The 19,312-nt window shown below is 43.9% G+C and overlaps 1 protein-coding gene across 2 annotated transcripts in view; it reads left to right on the top strand.

The window, feature by feature from the left end:
* Window positions 1-19,312, top strand: part of PROM2 (prominin 2) — a 96,125-nt gene that overhangs the window by 40,659 nt on the left and 36,154 nt on the right. For both annotated transcript variants that reach the window (XM_044279252.1, XM_044279253.1), the window contains exons 5-13: window positions 621-684; window positions 4,355-4,444; window positions 8,661-8,860; window positions 8,964-9,032; window positions 11,642-11,705; window positions 11,795-11,954; window positions 14,120-14,272; window positions 15,718-15,841; window positions 16,353-16,444. In XM_044279252.1, coding sequence (XP_044135187.1) covers window positions 621-684; window positions 4,355-4,444; window positions 8,661-8,860; window positions 8,964-9,032; window positions 11,642-11,705; window positions 11,795-11,954; window positions 14,120-14,272; window positions 15,718-15,841; window positions 16,353-16,444 — 1,016 coding nt within the window. The remainder of the gene's footprint in view (window positions 1-620; window positions 685-4,354; window positions 4,445-8,660; window positions 8,861-8,963; window positions 9,033-11,641; window positions 11,706-11,794; window positions 11,955-14,119; window positions 14,273-15,717; window positions 15,842-16,352; window positions 16,445-19,312) is intronic.

The following is a 19,312-nucleotide window of genomic DNA, read 5'->3' as shown; positions in this document are numbered from 1 at the left end:
TAAAATATGGATGGCAGAAAAAGACTACCTGCTCCATCTAGTCTGTCCAGGGCAAACTCGATCAAGACTGGCATAGGAAACGCTAGTAAAATTCCCTTCCCTATGATTTATGTCACTGTATACTTCTGGAATATGTCTGAAGCACTATGGGAACTTTGCTAGCCCTACTAAGAACAATCATGAGCGGGTAGAACTAATGGGCCTCTTTATGTTGACTAATGTCAGATGTTGTGAGGATTAGGTTTCCACAGTGAAGCTACAGAACTGCCCTATTTATAACCATGAACAACTTCTTGGCACATTAGATGTTTGGAGGTTTGTCCTATTTGTAGTTGTGCTTCACCCACACAACCTAGCAAATGGAAGTCACAGTTCTAATTAGCAGGTCATTAGCCATTCTTGTACAGTGTTTTAAGCTCAATTAGATCTGCCTGCAACCTCAAGGTGCCATTACCTATATGAGCTTCAGACGGCATAGAACAAAGGAAATTGATTTCTTTACAAAGAAATATATAATTCTGTTGTCTAAAGTTGTTGGGGGATATGGGGTCAACACAACAGGAGGCATGTGTACCAGAATTAAATGAGTAATGTCTTGTAAATGTTTCTCTTTATTTTAGGCCATCGATAAAGTGGTTTCAGACTATTCGATCCCGAAATCCAGAGTTTTTGCTGATTTACAGAGTAAGCATAATAGACTATCTACAAAATATATGAAATTTAATCTTTACCTCTTGGGTACACACCTACCTTAACACACCCACACATAGACTCCATCACCACCAGCGTTATTATGTCTAAGATGAAAGTATATCCAAAAACATACATAAAAAAAATCTAAGCTCACAGTAAAGTGAAAATGAAGCCCGACTTTATGTAAAGGGTCTGTCTCCAAGCCTGCTCTTTTCAAGACTGGTGCTTTTGCTTTGTGTAACACATCCTGTGATAGTGATGGCGGTTATGAGAAGACCCATAGTAATCCACTGTGAGACACATAGCAAAATAGTAATCTGCAGGTGGACCCCATTCCATATCAGACTTGAGCTGCTCCTCAGAAGTTCTCTTTGGAGTTGTTTGTCACCTGATAGTCCCCCGGCTCTGCATTAGGCATAACATAGTGGATCAGTTTTGAGCCGGAGGGTTCCTTTAAATGGTTTATGCTGCCCTACCTGAAGTAATGACAGAAGTCCTCATTATGGTAGGTTGTCACTAGTTTGTCACTTGTAGTTTCCATAATATCACTGTAATCTCACACAAGTAATCTCAATGATGCGTGCACTCTGTTGGAGTCCTTGATATTCATGAGCTGGCGCCTTTCCCCACCACCCGCTGCCGATTGACAGCTTTCTCCCCATGCACAACAATAGGAAGAAAGCTGTCAATCATCTTCAGGAGGGCAGGGAGAGTCTGCTACTCTCTAATGAGACAACCCCTTTAAGCAGTGAGCATAAAACCACAAGAGAAGCTCCAGCAAACATTCCAGTGCACAATGCCCTTGCAATATATTAAAATGACCTCATTAAAAGGGTTTGTCTGAGATAATTAGAAAATATACCAATGCCCCAAATGTTGTGAAAAAAACAACCATTACATACTCACCTCTCCTGTGACATTCTCTCCATTCTCTCGCCTTTCCGGCACTTCTCCCAGTGTTTGTTTACTGACTGAAGCACTGACGATGAGGTATACATCAGATCACCGCTGCAGCCAATCACTGTCCTCAGCAATATATGGCTGAGAACAGTAATTGGCTGCAGTGGTCACATACATGTCACTTCTGCAGTCTGTAAACAAACATTGGGAGAAACAAGTCATACACTGCAACGGTGGACTACAGCTAGAACTTACAAGATGGATTTGAGGGGATAAACCAATTGCCCCTTTTCTACTCCTTTCATCACCCCCGCCTGTATCCAACAGGATACCCAATGATTAGATTATTACCGTACTAATGCATTTACAATCTACCATGGTGTAATGCCCAGTAATATAATCTAGCAGTCGAGCAGATAACCTGTATACAACAATCACTACAGAAAACAATTAGACTGGCTTAAAATGAAATGGATATAGATTACACATCTATGGCCTATTACCCATATAATTAGACCTCATGTATAGAAACAAGATAATTCAGTTAAGCGAGCACACACGGTCTGTAATATATCCGAGGACAACAAATTGGCTCAGCCAACAGATATTAATCCCTGGCTAAACATCACAAAAGGAAGCCAAAAGAAAACAATCAAAGTATTTAGGAAAAGCAGAAAGTACAAGTTGAAGAGCAGGACACACACATCAGTTTATTAAAGAGTATTTCAATCTACAAGCCCTTGGGTTGTCCTCTACTGTCAAGTTGTTACATTTCAGGCTTTTATTTTAGCTATGTAGTCTTTCCTATGCTTGCAGAAAGCAACCATTACAGCTCCCATAGGGGCAGGCAACCATCCTTGCCAGACTCCTCAAAGACATATATGCCTGGGTATGCAGTGCTACTTCCCTTGACGCTGTATGTCAGGCATGCTCAACCTGCGGACCTCCAGCTGTTGCAAAACTACAACTCCCAGCATGCCTGAACAGCCTACAGCTATCAGCCTACAGCAGGGCACTGTGGAAGTTGTAGTTGTACAACAGCTGGAGGGCCGCAGGTTGAGCATGTCTGCTGTATGTCATGTAATTACAGCAGCCTGTATTCTGTTGACATGCTCTATGTCAAGTGCTCAAGTTTCTGCAATTTTACTTTCTTGCAGTCCTGAGAATTTTTGACTAGAGATGAGCGAATCGAATCCAACAAAGTGGAATTCGATCTGAATTTCAGGATAAATTCAATTTGCAGCTAAGCTGAATTTCCTCGTGCTTCGTGGTAACAAACGATTTAACCTGAAATAGTTAGAAAAAAAAACAAAAAACATACTTACCTCCTCCATTTGCTCACGACGGGCTGGGTACCGGCATCTTACTTGAAGATCTCGGACGAAATCCCGTCGCTTGAGGCCACGCAAGATCTTTAAGCAAGATGGCGGCGGCCAGCCCGTTGCAAGCAAATGGAGATGGTAAGTATGATTTAATTTTTTTTTCTTAATTTTACACTGTATTATTACTCTCAGATGCCGCAATTATGTATGAACGCAGCATCTGAGGGGCGCCATTGAAGCAATTTTTTTGTAAGATTTGGCGAAGCAGCCAAATCGAATTTTCCAAAACTTTGCTCGTCTCTATTTTTAACACATTGTTTCAAACATATATGTGCCCACCCACAGCGTCAAGGTGACCATAGAAAATATATTTGCTAAGAAGCTAATATTTAGCATATGAGATGTGGTATTAGTTTATATAAAGATTTTGCATTTGGTGCTACTGTGTTCTGGGTTTTTCTCTTTGATTATGGCCATGTACATCCGTGTATCTCTTTACCATGTTGTGCAGGATGTGTTTATCATTTTTGTGTTTTGTCTTATTAACAGACTGCTCCAGATTCTAATGTGAGGACTTCAGATTACAATATTATTTTAGGGGATTAATCATAATGCGTAAACTTCAATGCTATTGAGGAGCTGATATACTGTACACAAGGGCTGACCCTCCCTTACTGTGTACCTATAGTACCAAAATTTATATCATACAGTGACCAAATAACATAGCTGCATGGTGCTTAAATAACACCTCCAAACAGTTGCCTAAATAACTCTGCCTAATCAATAAAGTGTGGTTCTTCTGAAGCCTTGTACTACATATACCAATGGCACCAATGGCGGTTTTACACAGGGCAAATGTCAGGCCAATTTTCTGTGGAAAATGAATGAAATTTTATAGATTAACTTCATTAAGGGGGGATATATTAGGACAGAAAAAAAGGGTATGACATTTTTCTGCTAGAAACAATATCACCCTTGCCCATGATCTATGTTTCATTTTGCAGCTCCTCCTCATTTCAAGTGAATGGGACTGAGCTGCAATACAAAACACAGCCAATAGGCCTGAGTGGCGCTGTTTCTATTTAAAAAAAAAAAAAAGAACACTTTTAAAGCTGTTGATTGACATTAGCAAATCATTCTTCCCAGAATAATGTGGCTGTTTTCCTATCTCTGATGTTTCTTGTTCAAGCAGTCATATATGAAGAATGCTCAGTATTGTGTGAGCTTCTAATCGCGCCGTGCTTTGTAAAGAGCAATTACTGAAATATTGTCCCACTCAATGGAGTCACCAGCTAATCTCTAGCTGTGATGCAGCAATTAGCCATTTGTAACCAGGATCACAGACACTGATCTGCGTGGTTTTGAAGTCTCCAACTCATCATATGTTAGAAGAATGCATGAGATCTGATTATGTTCTTCTCCGTGTGGTGTCCATATAGGCTTCACTCCAGCTGTGAATGAGTCTGTGAATGCCAAGCTGACTAACGAGATTCGCCCTCTCATAGAAGAAGGGCTCAAGACAACAAGAGGTAAATGCTCCCTGCACCATCCACTTCTTCATTGATCACCTCGCAGTACAATGTCTTATGTGCACTGAACGCAATCCAGCGCAGGAATAGTAAATCCTATCAAAGGATTTTTTGAATCTGCATTTATTAACTGATACTTTATTTTTTATTCTGTTTCCTGAACATGATTATGAGGGCGGAGGTGTTACCAGCATTTAGAGATATGCTGTACAGCAGCCATCATGGGCCACAGACACAATAGACAGGAGGGGACTCATTGACCTCTAGGGTGGAGCTTTCTAGGCATACTCTGTGATCTGTACAGAGCTCAGGAGAGAGTAGATAATCTGTGACATCACCCATTGTGAATGGTGGATCTACAGTAAGGTCCAGAAATATTTGAACAGTGACACAATCTTCATGATTTGGGCTCTGCATGCCACCACATTGGATTTGAAATGAAAGAACTGAGATGCATTTGCAGTGTAGACTTTCAGGTTTAATTCAAGGGGTTGAACAAAAATATTCTGTGAAATATTTAGGAATTGCTACCATTTTTCTAAAAAGCCTCCTCATTTCATGGGCTAAAATATAATTGGACAAATTAACATTACCATAAATAAAATAGTCATTTTTAATACTTTGTACAGAATCCTTTTCAGGCAATGACTGCCTAAAGTCTGGAACCCATGGACATCACCAAACGCTGGATTTCCTCCTTTCTGATGCTTTGTCAGGCCTTTACTGCAGCTGTCACCAGTTGTTTCTTGTTTGTGGGTATTTCTGCCCTAAGTTTTGTCATACGTAAGTGAAATGAGTGGTCGGTCGGGTTGAGATCTGGTGATTGACTCGGCCATTGCAGAAAATTCCACTTCTTTGCATTCAAAAAATACAGGGTTGCTTTCACAGTATAATGTCCAGCAGTATTGATCCCTTTAAAACATAACTTTTACTCTTCGAATTATAAAAAAAATACCACCGTAGTGGTTCACCAGTGAATAAGTGAAAAGACAGACAACAATAATAGTAGATACAAAGATGTGTCTGGGAGCTAATCGTCAATACACTTATAGAGGGATGAGTGAACACAGGGCAGCTGAGGGGAGCAGTGGGCAAACCTGTACTCTCCCTATGCTCGCCCTAACTACAACCTCAGCCCAGGGACGTCCCCTTGTGGTGGAGACTCCCTGTCCTCGTTCCTGGGCTGACCGCCCTGCGTTTACCCTCCTCTCAAAAAATAACAAAATATGCTCCCCAAGACGCTGATGGGTGTAATAATGTGTCCCTGGTAATCAAATACTTGCAGGGCCACTGGAGTGGATAAAGACCAATACAATGAAAGGGTGAATTGGATAAATATCACCGTTAAACATATGGAACCGGACCCTGGGGCATCAAACCGGTGCGTTCCCAGGCTGGTTCCACAAAAGCCCCTACGCGTTTCCCCTATCACTAGGTTCATCAGGGGGCATACATGGTCAGAGATACAACCATCACAAAAGATAAATCAAAGATACTTAAGATATGATTGAGGCAACAGGACCAGAGACGCAGATGATGTTAAGCATAGGACCAGGGGACCCATTTGATATGTCCCACCTGTAAGAGATAGAGATGCTCTCAGTTCAGGTGCTGGATATAATACAATACATGTGTATCCCCTATAACTCCTTTAGATCGGCACTTACTTAATATCCTGTGCAGTCAGGGGGATAAAGGGCCCACATGATTTGGGCCAATACTTCACCCAGGAAGCTGTGAGCAAAAAGTCAGATATAGTGTGAGACACACTACATACTATGATGATATCAATTCTCAATAGATGGTCCAAACTTAAGCTGCGTCCTGGTAGCATCCTGTTCCTCCTCTCATTCACATTCACTCCCGTTCCCCTAAATATCCACCTACCAGCTGTATATAATTTGCGCTAATTAGCATGTGTTCGGCTGATATCAAAAGATGAGGTGTCGCAGCCGGCGTCACTTCCGGCCTGAGAGCCGTACGTATAGGTAACGATTAGTCCCTCCTATAGTTAGGGGCATATCCCCGATCACTAGGAGCCGGCCGGATCAAATGGAACGCACTCGGACATAACATCCGGTTGCGTGGAACGCACAATCACGTCACTTCCGGTCCGTGCGGCGCCTCTCCCAGGTGGAACGCATAAGGCAGCCACATCCTGTTCTGTGGAGCGCAAAGTCGCTCCCCATCCGGTCCATAAGGCGAATCACTTACAGTAGATACAGATCTAATAACAGCAAAGGCAAGGCGACGCCCAATACATAAATAAATCCGGCCAGTTTCATCTGGCATAGTAGTGTTTATTGTGGCGTTCTACTAAGGGAAGGGGAGTGGGGTGTGAGAGATGTTAGTGGTTCACTCATGTACTTTTCACTTAAGGTGTATTACTATGATAGATAAAACACCTAAAGCACATTGGATGACTAATGTGCGACCTGGATACTTTTAAATTGTATCCTACTTCTTTTATCGTGGCTATTGGTAAAATTACCAAAGTGGCGTTATTTTTTGACAGAGAGATAGGAGAGACGTACAGCAAGATAGATAGGCCCCCCCGGGGGAAATGGATCATAGGAAACAAGAAAACGTGAGTCTCTCATTAATCCCTAGTGGTGTCTGGGATCTAAAGCGGTGAATCCATACGCACTCTTTTTGGAGGATTTTACGGTCCCAGTCTCCGCCCCTTGGTGACAATGGGATGGTTTCCAGGACCGAAAATTGCAGACATTTAGGATCGCCGCCGTGCATATCCATTACATGTGACGCGACGGGTGTGATCTTCCTTTTGCTTTCACAGTATGCTTTGGGTTCATCTGTACTCTGAAGCACCGTTTAATCAACCTTGCTGCATTTGGTTAAATCTGAGCGGAAAGCCTATCCCTGCACACTTCAGAATTCATCCAGCTGCTTCTGTCTTCAGTCACATCATCAATAAACACTAGAGACCCAGTGCCATTGGAAGCCATGCCATCACACTGCCTCCACCATGTTTTACAGAGGAGGTGGTGTGCTTTGAATCATGAGCCGTTCAAAGCCTTCCATATACTTTCTTCTTCCCATGACTCTAGCACAGGTTGATCTAAGTTTCATCTGTCTAAAGAATACTGTTCCAAAACGGTGCTGGATTCTTTAGATGTTTTTGGCAAAATCTAATCTGGCCTTTCTATTTTTGAGGCTGACTAATGGCTTGCACCTTGTGGTGAACCCTCTGTATTGCTCTCATGAAGTCTTCTCTTTATGGTAGATAGATACACTATGGAAAGGATACAGCAATCATCCACCACTGTTGTCTTCCATGGATGTCCAGGCCTTTTTGAGTTCCCGAGCTCACTAGTGAGCTTTTGTTTTTTACCAGAATGTACCAAACTGTTGATTTGGCAACTCCTACCATTTCCACTAGCTGATGGATTTTTTCTTTTTTTAATCAGCCTAATGATGGTCTGTTTCACTTTCACTGAGACCGCATGTTGTGGGTTCACATTGACCAAATGCCAAGTCTGGAGTCAACTCCAGACCTTTTACCTGCTTAACTGATGATGGATTCATGAGGGAATAGCTTTATAGATAATTGTCCAGATACCATGAAAAAGAGGCAGTGACATATTAAAGGCCTGTAATTCCTAAGCCCTTCTTCCAGTTAGGATGTGAATACCCTCAAATTAAAGCCCATATTTCTGGACCTAACTTGAATGTCTCATACAATACACAGGTTCTCTATCATATGTCCTTCTTTGCATGTTTATGTAGGCTGTGAACAAGGTCCAAGGATTGGACCAAAACGTTGGCCGAGTATTTGCTTAATTTCTGGATGGATAAATAAAGGAACGACAAAAAGCTCTATATGTACTTGTATGCTGTGGTTACTTGAGCAATACTTTTAGTAACAAGACTTGGATTTATTTTATAACCTAAATGCCTAGGTGTCTTGCCTATGAGCAGCTATTATTCTTTACCAAGTTTCATAGCCAGTTTCTTTCCATAGTTACAGGTGCATATCTATGTTTATATTCTCATGGGCTGAATGGTGAAAAAAATACATGACAAAATTGCAGTAATTTACAGTAAACATTTTGTCTGGTAACTGGCAGCATGGCATACTAGCAGTGCCATTTGGCACATAAGAACGCATCCTAGAGGTTCTCCTGAAACTTGATTTTAACTTAAATGCTTAATACGGGACAGATTTTAAATTATTTTTCTCCTGTATTCTTCACAGATCTGGAAAGGGCAGCTCAGATAGTAGTGGATGTTAACATGACTCTGATGAACCTGCAAAGAAAAGAAAGGGAACTTTTGGCCACGCTGATTAGTCACAGAGATAATCTTCTAGCAATTTTATCAGAACCAAGCTGTGAGGACTGCAGCGATGCTGCCAGCATTATACAAAATGTGCAGCTGAACCCGAACCAGAGCCAGGTGTGAGCATACTGTTATACTGAACCTTGTCAAACCAATGGAAATTAGAGAGATAGATAAATATTAAGACGTACTTTCTACTGACATGTGTTTTATATTTTAGGTTCCTTCTATTTCTGTGGACAAATTAGTCAATGTGAGAAAAGTCAATCTAACTGGGATTTTCCTGAAGGTAGTTCTATTTTGTAAAGATTAAATAATTTCAATACAATATCAGTAAAGAAAATTAATATACTGTGGTAAAGGTGTTCACAGTGGCGCTGACTATGATCTATACACTATGTAACCCAGAAAGCCTCTGTATAGGTAGGAAACGCTTAAAGAGGTTGTTTCATCATGGACAATGGGGGCATATAGCTAGGATATGCTCCCATTGTCCTATAGGTGGGGGTCACACTGCTGGTACCCACACCTATATCGACAACGGAGCCCGGAAAGTGAAGGAAGGCACACTGCGCATGCGCAGCCGCCCTCCATTCATTTTCTATGGAAATTCCGTTGGCCTCAAAGAAATTAATGGGAGTGGGGGCCGCGCATGCGCGGTACGCTCTCATTTACTTCTAAGGGGGGGCTGGCTTGGTGGTGACCGGACCGGAGTCCTCCAGCCACCACCTTGCAGGGCTCCGTTCTCTATATAGGTCCCAGCGGTGGGACTCGCACCTATAAGACAATGGGGGCATATCCTAGCATTATGCCCCCATTGTCTATGATGAGTCAACTCCTTTAACTACCAAAGTTTCTTAGTATTAGTTGCCAGATTATGCACTGGTCCCATATTCTTTTGGTTACTGGAGAATTTGCAAATAAGCAAGCTAGAGTGTAGATCTATTTGGTGTGAGCGCCTGCCAAGTAGGTCAAGACTAACTCTGCTCCAGGAAAATCCTGTGAGTGAAGCTGCCAGTAAAAGGAACTTTGCTAAGGATTAACCTCTTCGAGAAAGAAAAATTGAATTTTGCAGATAGTTGAGGACCATGGGGCAGTGCTCGGCGTGAGTAAAGGTAATCTAATTCAACCCTTAGACTTTACTGCCGGTGGTTTGGGTTTTTGCTTTTGGTGCTCACTACACTTGAACATCTGATGGAGGCCTGCACCCGCAGTTCGGACCTGCAGAGAAATATTGAGGCATTGCACACCTTTGGTCATTTTGGGAAGATCGCTGGCGGCTATAAAGACAGGGTCAATTACCACCATAACAGCCACCTTATATACGCAGCCTTATGGGAAAAGTCTACACTGTAGTTAAGGACTGTGCCTGCAGCATATATTTGTACTGTGACCCCCTATCAATCTATTCAGTAAAGGAGAGACATTACTTTGATATAACAAAGCCAGCCTGGTCTGTGGTCTGTATACCTAATCATCATCACCTACCTCCTGTTTTTCCTGCATTGCACCCTGCTGCTCATTCTTCCTTAAAATCAAGGGCACCCCAGCCACCACCAGGCAGGAGTCCCCAAAAGTCTAGCGAGGCCAAGAAGGGTTGAGCCCCCACCCCTTCACTGCCCAGGCCAAGGAAAGCATTACAGTCAGGATTAGCCCTCTCCTCTCCCCACCTCCTCCTTAACACTGGCATTAGGTGGTGTGGAGTACAAGGTAGGATTATGGTAAGGGGAATTGGTCATAGATAACCTTATGGAGACGCCTATATTACAAAGTTCTAGATCATTAAAGGTGGTGCCTGCTTTGGATAGTTTCTTTTTGTTGGAGGTTCTCACTGATGATGAGCTTTTAGCAAGGTGTCCCACTACTGATAATTGTGGGGGAATGCGGTAGCAAGTGGTTCTCCAGAGCTCTATTAATTCCTGTATTGGAAGCTGAGTAGACCATACAACCCCTTTAAGACTAAGCAATTTCTATATGTGTTTGCTACAAGGAAATTATAATTACTGCATACAGTACAATAGATTCTGTTGTATTGAAGGTCTTGCCATATCTGTGGACTTCCCTAGGCCTTAGCAAATACATTTCTTGAAAGGATCTGTCTGGTTTCAGGAGGAAACAGGACAATACAGAGGCCTACAATAACAACATGGTCATTACTTACCTGCCACATTCCACATCTATGCTCCGGTTCTCCTGGCCGGGATCTGTTCACCTGTCTGCAGTGATTGGCTGCAGAGGTCACATATTATCGGTGTGACATCACTGCTGGAGCCAGGCTGGGAAAACTAGAGCGGTGATGTGAGATCTAACAGGTAAGTAAGTAATCACTTCTTTATTGTAGGCAGATCCAGTGTTATCACATTTCCTCCTGACAACCCCTTTAGTTGTTTTTACCAGCTATAGAGTTGTACTTGGTTTTCGTCTATATTAAACTACTTTCTTCATCACTTACAACCTTCTAATTTGTCCTATACTTCATGATTGGTGATGTAGGAAGATTTCCCATGTGTGAATGGATTAAACTAAGCCATAATCTTTGGCTTAACTGTTGACGTCTACATTAACCAAGAAGGGTTCTTGAATTTCTAATTGAATTTCATCAAAGAGACTTGTGTGCTACATACAACTAATTCATCCAGGCCCATAACAGCCAAAGATTTCTTGAAAATTAGTTTTTATTCATTCACTTTTTCACTCTTTATTTTATCCCTGTGGTGGCTTTCCATGACGTGGCTCCTCTACTGTTCTTCTCTCTACTTTCTTATTAGTGTTCTGCGTTTGTTATTTGTGTCATTCTGTCATCCCCGTTCTTTCATCTTCCTTGCAGGCCCTGACTGCTTTCCTCATCCCTCCCCCCTCTCTCACTTGTCATTAGTTCCCATTTTCTTATCCCCTCAGGCACTTCAAGTTTCCAACGATATGCCAAAACTCGTGACCACTCAGGCTGACAAAAGTTTTACTGGTGAGTTGCAAACCCAAAGGGGTCAGATGCTTTTTTGTATGATTTAATATCCTAAAATCATCCTCATGTTGTGTTTTCTCTAATTCCAGATATTAGGTCTGCCTTGAATAATGCAGAACAAGAAATTAAATCCTATGCAAGCAAAATTCCCATTCTACGATATATTGACCCTATAGATAAAGAGGTACTAAACGTTCAACTAAAGATTGAAATGTATGGCCATGAAGTAGAACGCTACGAATACTACAGGTAAATATAAATTGTACAGACAAGTAAAGCCAATTAATCCAAATCAAATGGGACCTCTTTTTAAAACCAGTGGGGAACAGTGGTCTCAGCAGTTGGACCTGACCGAGATGTCTTAAAGGGACAATATTTCTAAAAATGAATTAAAGTAAAGAAAATATATAGTTGCCCCCATGTCTGTCTGCATTTTCGGCAGGATCTAGAAATCCTGAAGAGAACTAATTAATCTCTGGCTGATCTATTCTATTTTTAAATGGTGAGCGGCTGTGGCAGTGGCGTACATAGAAAAGTAAGGGCCCCATAGAAAGGATGGCCCCCACACAGGACATAGGGTTTCCGCCTAAACCCCTTTCAATGACCCTTGGGACATTTTTCCACTGCCTCGTTTGCTAAAAGTTGTTCCTTTAGAGCAGGGGTCGGCTACCCCCGGCATGCATGCCAGAGATGGCACGCAGGCCATATTTGACTGGCATGCGGTCACACTGCATCGCAACGCACTGCACCTTTAATTTAAAAAAATTCTGACTCACTACACAGGGTCTGCTAGGCCCGCCCCGCATGCTTCCCACAGTGCCAGCCATCTTCAGACTCCACTGCCTCATGGTTGGCTGGCTGGCTGAGTACTGATGCGCTATACAGAAACCATCACCAAGACCCACCCCTCACGCTCCGTGCCGTGCCAGACATCTTCAGACTCTACTACCTCACGGGCTGGCTGGTTGCTGTACCGCTAGTGTTCCTCAACTGCTGTCCTGCTGGCGCAGCTGACAGAATGAAGATAGGATTAGTGACATGGTTGGGAGTAGTAGTGGCACAGGTGACAGCAGAGGGTAAGGAGTAGTAGGGGCATAGGGGACAGCAGGGGATAATGTGCTGGGGCAGTCAGATGGAAGGTCTATAGTGAGCTTGGGGAATGGGGAAAGCTTTGTGACTAAATTGGAGATTTAGGATGGTGAGCCTGCATGTGACTGCTGGGGGTTATGGGGGACAATGTGGGGCACGCTTCTGACAACCTTTGGTGGGTGGGAGAATGGTGAGCCTGCAAGTAACTGCTGGGAAAAATGGGGGGACAATGTGGAGCGAACCTCTGACAACTTTGGGGGTGTTGGAAGATAGCGAGCCTGCATATGATTGCTGGTGGAATGGGGAGCAAGCTTCTGACAACTTTTGGGGGGTGGGAGGATGTTGAGCCTGTATGTGACTGCTGGGAGTATTGGGGGGTCAGTGTGGCCAAGCTTCTGACAACTTTGGGGGTTGGGAGAATGGTGAGCCTGCTTGTAACTGCTGGGTAAAACGAGGGGGCAATGTGGAACAAGCTTCTGACAACCTTAGGGGGTGTGGAGGATAGTGAGCCTACATGTGATTGCTGGGGGGGAATGGGGAGAAAGCTTCTGACAACTTTAGGGGGGGTGGAGGATAGTGAGCCTATATGTGACTGCCAGAGGGACCTAAAAGTCTCCTTATATGAACTAAAACTGGATCGTCTTTGCAAAGAAAGTCAGGAACAAGGGTCACCTTGAGTGGTAAGTTAAACTGATTATTCGTTTTTTTGTCACATACAGTTTGTGTTATATGACTTTTCTGTATTTTCTGTATTGCGATTTTTTTGCGAATTTATGACGAATATTCTCCCAAATATTCGCAAAATATCTCAAATTTGAATATTGCCCCTGCCGCTCATCACTAACCATGAACATGGAATCAAAGCAATGGGAAGTGAAGGAGTGGTGTGTTTGGTTTAGTTTTTTTACTTTTTTGTGCATATCTGTGATTAGTGTGTGAGGTTTTAACGGATACCTGCAGCCTGCTCCCCGTCATACCCCAGTCCTGTGTGCCAGCTCCCACAAGTCCATCTTCTGGTCCACAGACTGTTTGTTTCCTCCCTGGCATGGACATGGTCACATTCTCCGCTGCAACTAAGCACTGGTGACTACAAGAGATACATCACTGCTGAAGCCAGTGGTTGGCTTTAGCAGCTCATGTGCCTATACCTGGAAGATAGACACATGGGAGCCCGAGAATAGTACTGGAACAGCAGAGAGCAGGCAGGTATGGTTCTTTCCAAAGTGGAGGCGAGGCTGTGGGTGTCCATTAAAACGTCAGCATTCCTGGACAACCCCTCTAAGTTACTGTGAATACTTTAATTATACATTTCTACCATTCGACAGATGGGTAATAGGTGTTGTCCTGTGCTGTATCCTGCTCTTGATAGCCATTTGTACTGTGCTGGGGCTACTTTTTGGACTTTGGGGCCTCTACTTATTGCGGGATCCTGAGAACAGCAGACTGAGGAGAAGAGATGGAGCTGGACTCCTCTTAATGTAAGTCACAACTTAACTTAAAGGGAACCTGTCATCGGGATTTTGGGTATAGAGCTGAAGACATGGGTTGCTAAATGGCCGCTAGCACATCCGCAATATCCAGTCCCCATAGCTCTTTGTGCTTTTATTGTGTCAAAAACCCCATTTGATACATATGCAAATGAACCTGAGATGAGTCCTGTCCCTGACTCATCTCACGTACAGGACTCATCTCAGGTTAATTTGCATATGTATTAAATAGTTTTTTTGACACAATAAAAGCACACAGAGCTATGGGGACTGGGTATTGTGGATGTGCTAGCGGCCATCTAGCAACCCATGTCCTCAGCTCTATACCCAAAATCCCGGTGACAGGTTCCCTTTAAAGGCGTTCTAACAGTAAAGTCAGTAGTGAAGATGCTAATGTCTAAAATGTTCCTCAAGTTTCAGACCTGGAGCATGTGGGAAGTTTTTTAGTGATCACATAACAGATCACCAGTCACTCTCTGACCTGAAATCCACTTTGTGAAATTACACCTGTTTTAAACTGATCTTACCGTCACTGTGGTTGTATTTGAAAACGTGTATGTGCTTGCGGTACAACAATTTTTTGGGCACCATGTGGTAAACTTGTTACGTTCAAATATATTTCCCCAGGGGGCTTTGATCTGACCTAAATACTATCAAGAAGATATTCCTATGAATAGTTAAAGGCATATTTGCTTTATGATTGGTGGGGATCCGACCTCTAAGACCCTCACTAAGGGCTTGTTCACACGACCATTGCCCCTCCGTTGCCATATTGTGGCCGTGCATTCCGCATCACAGATGCGAAACCATTCCGAAGATGTGGTGTGTAACGGAACCCTACAGAAGCACTACGGAGTACTGCAAAAGATAGAACTTTCTCTCTCTTTTTGTGGAACGGACGGATCGCGGACCCCATTCAAGTGAATGGGGTCGCGATCTGCATGCGGCAGCCCCCACGGCCGGTGCCCGTGCATTGCGGACCGCAATTTGCGGTCCACAGCACGGGCACGGAGGGGCAACGGTCGTGCGAACAAGCCATTATACTGAGAATGCAGGGCTGCAGCACCAAATTCCCTGTTTTTCCCTGTACAGCGGCACCTGTCGCCTGATGTGCAGGAAACTGTAGCACAGCCCCATTCAAGCAAATGAAGTTGGCTACAGTTCCCTGCGCAGCCGGTAGCCTGGGAGCCTGCTGTACAGGTTAGCCTTAGAAGACAAGACAGGGGTAAATCGGCTCTGCAGCCCCCTCATCCTAAGTATTCTGAGGGTCTCAGAAGTGGGGCACTCACTGATCATAAAGTGTTGATATATCCTAGCGATATGCCATCATTTTACGAAATGGGAAGAATGCTATAGTATAAAGTATAATAACATGCATATTACACAAAGCTGTCTCCTGAAGAGCTCGCAATCTAATACACATGATTCTGTTGCAGTGAGGTATATCTCTCCCTTATCTTCTCCTGGTTGATCATCCTTTTCGTGTTCATCACCTTCCTGGTTGGAGGAAATGTACAGACCCTCGTGTGCAAACATTGGGCCAATGGGAATATTTATCGGGTGAGCAAACAGACTATCATATCGATCCGTCAGGGATCAGCAAAAACGCGTCCGTTATTGAAATATAACCGGCTGCATCCGTTTTGAATGGATCCGGTTATATTATCTCTAAAATGACCAAGACGGATCCGACACTAAAACCATTGTAAGTCAATGGGCGCCAGAAAACGGATCCGCCACCATTGACTAACATTGTGATCCATCTTGCTTCGCATCCCATGGCGCACTCAAAAACGTTGCGTGCAGCGCTTTTATGTGCGTCATGGGAATGTAATGAAACGGAACAGAATGCATTCTGGCGCTCTCCGTTCCTTTCAGTTCAGTTTTGTCCCCATTGACAATGAATGGGGACAAAACGAACGCATTTTCCTCTGGTTTTGAGATCCCATGACGGATATTAATGCCGGAAAGGAAAACGCAGATGTGAAAGTAGACTAAAAATGAGAATCTCCTACACTATAAATTAGCCATTGATATTTAAGTTTGTGACCCCTTGTTTAATCGTATGCAGTTCCTGGATGATCCAAACAATCTACCTCGGGACATTAATTTGAAAAAAGAACTTGGGCTCAGAGAAAATTCCAACATCACTGACATGTATAGGTAGGTATCAAGTGCTCGTGTCTTTCCGTGTTATTCCATATGTAGTGTGGATTTTATCACAACTATTACATGTCTACATTGGAGGGTCCAGAGATATTAAGCTGATAACAGAGTGGTCTTTTGCCAATTCCCCTGCAGCACCTCCACTGGAGAAATAAAGCATTGCAGTCAATAAGCTATCTGTGTAATGCATGGGTGTGCTGGTTCCTCCAGACTGAGAGAGGCTCTTTGTGGTCACTCTAATAGTCGCTCTAATAGATGGGGTCCTGAATGAGGTATAACTCAAAATTCTCTAGTAGAGTATGTGTTTTACAAACAAGACAACCTCTTTAAATGTTACAACTCACAGTCTATAGATTCTACCCGAAACTTTAAGCACTTTCCTGACCTATTGCTGCCAGGTTCCTGGTCCTCAGGGTAACTGCCATATAAGTGACAGCTCCAGTGTATATTGCATTATAAAGGAGTTGGCCCTTTGTGATAAATGTCTGATTGGTGGGGGTCCGACTGCTGGAGCACCCATCAAACACGAGAACTGGGGTCCATGCTTTTTGAAAGGAGCAGCAGACTACCACTACATGAGACTCCCAGAGTCAGCCAAGTACGAGCCCACAACTGTCTCCATCAACCCTGGGGTGGCAGCGTGCTTGCGTGACCTCTGCTCCGTTCAAATGGGGACGCAGTAGTCAGGCCCCCGCCGATAAGATGCTTGTCCCATCCTGTGAATAAGGGATACGTTGTCTTAATGGGACAACTTGTTTTAAAGCTTTTTTAACCCATAAATGCCATTAGGACTATAAGCAATTACCTTCCAATTGCTCAACACAGTGAAGACCCACAGTTTAGGTACAATTCACAGCACGTCTGTGATGTATAGTTGACATGCAGTGTCCCAGGGGGTCAGTAGTGTATGCTGGGCTTTGTAGTGCAGATTGACCACTAACCTGGGATCCACTGTCGTCTTCAATTGGGGCAAATACAGGAACAGGCAGATGTTAAAAGTTCGTGACGCCAGTGTCAATTAAACGGTGACACGCCGTGTAAAGTATGGTGGAAGAATGAAGCAAGCACAGGATAGCCAACAAAAACTGGAACTTTTACTGAATATCAGTCAGGATAATACATGGACACAGGTACAGCACAGTTCCATGAAAGACGGTTGGTTTCTTGTAGCAATACAGGTGGTTCTTGGGAATTACAGAATGGCCGGTCTTAGCAATGTATAATACAGAGTGTTGATTGCAGGAGATGCAGTACAGGCGGCTTGCACACTATTCCTGACTGGTCCCGCTACATGTGACTTTCTCTCCAAGGTCTAATGCCCTTTATCTGGCGTACCCTTGAAGCTGTCCTTATCTAGTACCTCCTCTGTTATCTTGAGTACCTCTTGCTTTATCTGATCGGCCCCTGTGGTATTCTGTGTCTTGGCTGATGGCTTACTTATGCTGTTTCATCTGAACGGATGGTGACTCAGGAGGGGAACCTTCTCCTTGGATCCGGAACCCGGTTACAGGGCCTTTACTACCCTCTCCTAGCCGGCAGGCTTGGGGCCTGCTTTGCTCTCACAGGCCCATAGCCTGGCTTCCACTCAGACACAGGATCATCTCTGACCTCTGCTCCCACTGTCTGTCTCTCCTGCTACTACTTCCTGACTGGGCCTTATATAACCTAGGGTTCCCTAGCTCCCTCTAGTGACTCAGAGCTGGAACTACACCCTAGCCGGCCTGCAAATGCACGTTTCACAGTAACAGGAAAATACATAGCATGACATTATAAGATATTATATACCAACCTCCCCAAAAATACAGGGGGAACGACAATACCCAAGTGACCCTTCAGTAGTGACGGGGTATTACTCTCCCGTACACTACATACCCCGCTGCTTTAAGCTGAGTACGACCTCGTACTCCATCAGGGCCCGCCCAACTGGAATCATGACCTGAAATAGAGAAAGACACATGCATGCATACATATATGTCATTTACACTCTTATCAGACCCATTTGGAAATGGTGAAGTCTGGTGACAAGGGGCGTCGTTCTCTTTTTCACAGGATAGTGAGTGGAACGGGGGCGCTGACCTGGCACAGCGGATGTTGAAAGAACCAGGATAGTCCATGACAATAAATAAGTCCATAATAAATTAACCTCTCAGAGGCTTGCACATAGGAAGTCCATCTCTGGGCACATATACTTGAATAAAAAAACCGGTTATTAAATACTGTCAGCAACACATATATAAAATTACAATACAGGACTCTGACAATACCAGGGCCTTGTTATCCTGGCAAGTCCTGCTTACCCTTTAAAATAGTGCTGACATAAAAATGTCTTTTCAACCTGAAATGGGGGTAAAAAGGGAAAAACAGTGCAAAATAAGGCACAACTGGGATTGTAGCAGCAAACCGGATGTCCCAAACAAAACAAAGGCAGCTGGAAGCATTGATACACAGTGGCACATTATTTAACGAGGATGCCACCGGCCGTGGGTAACTGGCAGCGAGCTTCACCAGCTCTGCCAAATGGAGGGACAAACGGCCATTAAGGAGATGGACAAGAGGGCAGAAGTACTCACAGACGAGTATCATGTTCTTCCTCAGATGACGAGTCGACATAGGGAACCTGCAGCAATTCTTCTGGCAAGGCCGGCCACATTTGGAAACCGTCACCCCTGACAATCTTTAGAGGGGGAGGCTTGTCCTTCATGGCCTCCATTTCAGCATCCGTCCTCGGAAACGGGAACCATCGCACGCCTCCTGCGTACCCGAGGTCCGCCACCCAATACACCCTCTTTCGTAGGGCCTCTAGTTCCGCTTTAGTGCAGGTGGTCGGATCTACCGGAGGTCCAGGGGGTCCGGCCGCTGGGGTAA

Source organism: Bufo gargarizans, chromosome 2 (genome assembly GCF_014858855.1).
Source record: "Bufo gargarizans isolate SCDJY-AF-19 chromosome 2, ASM1485885v1, whole genome shotgun sequence".
Lineage (NCBI taxonomy): Eukaryota > Metazoa > Chordata > Amphibia > Anura > Bufonidae > Bufo > Bufo gargarizans.
The sequence above is the reverse complement of the archived record's forward strand: the minus strand, read 5'-3'. Positions and strand labels throughout refer to the sequence as shown.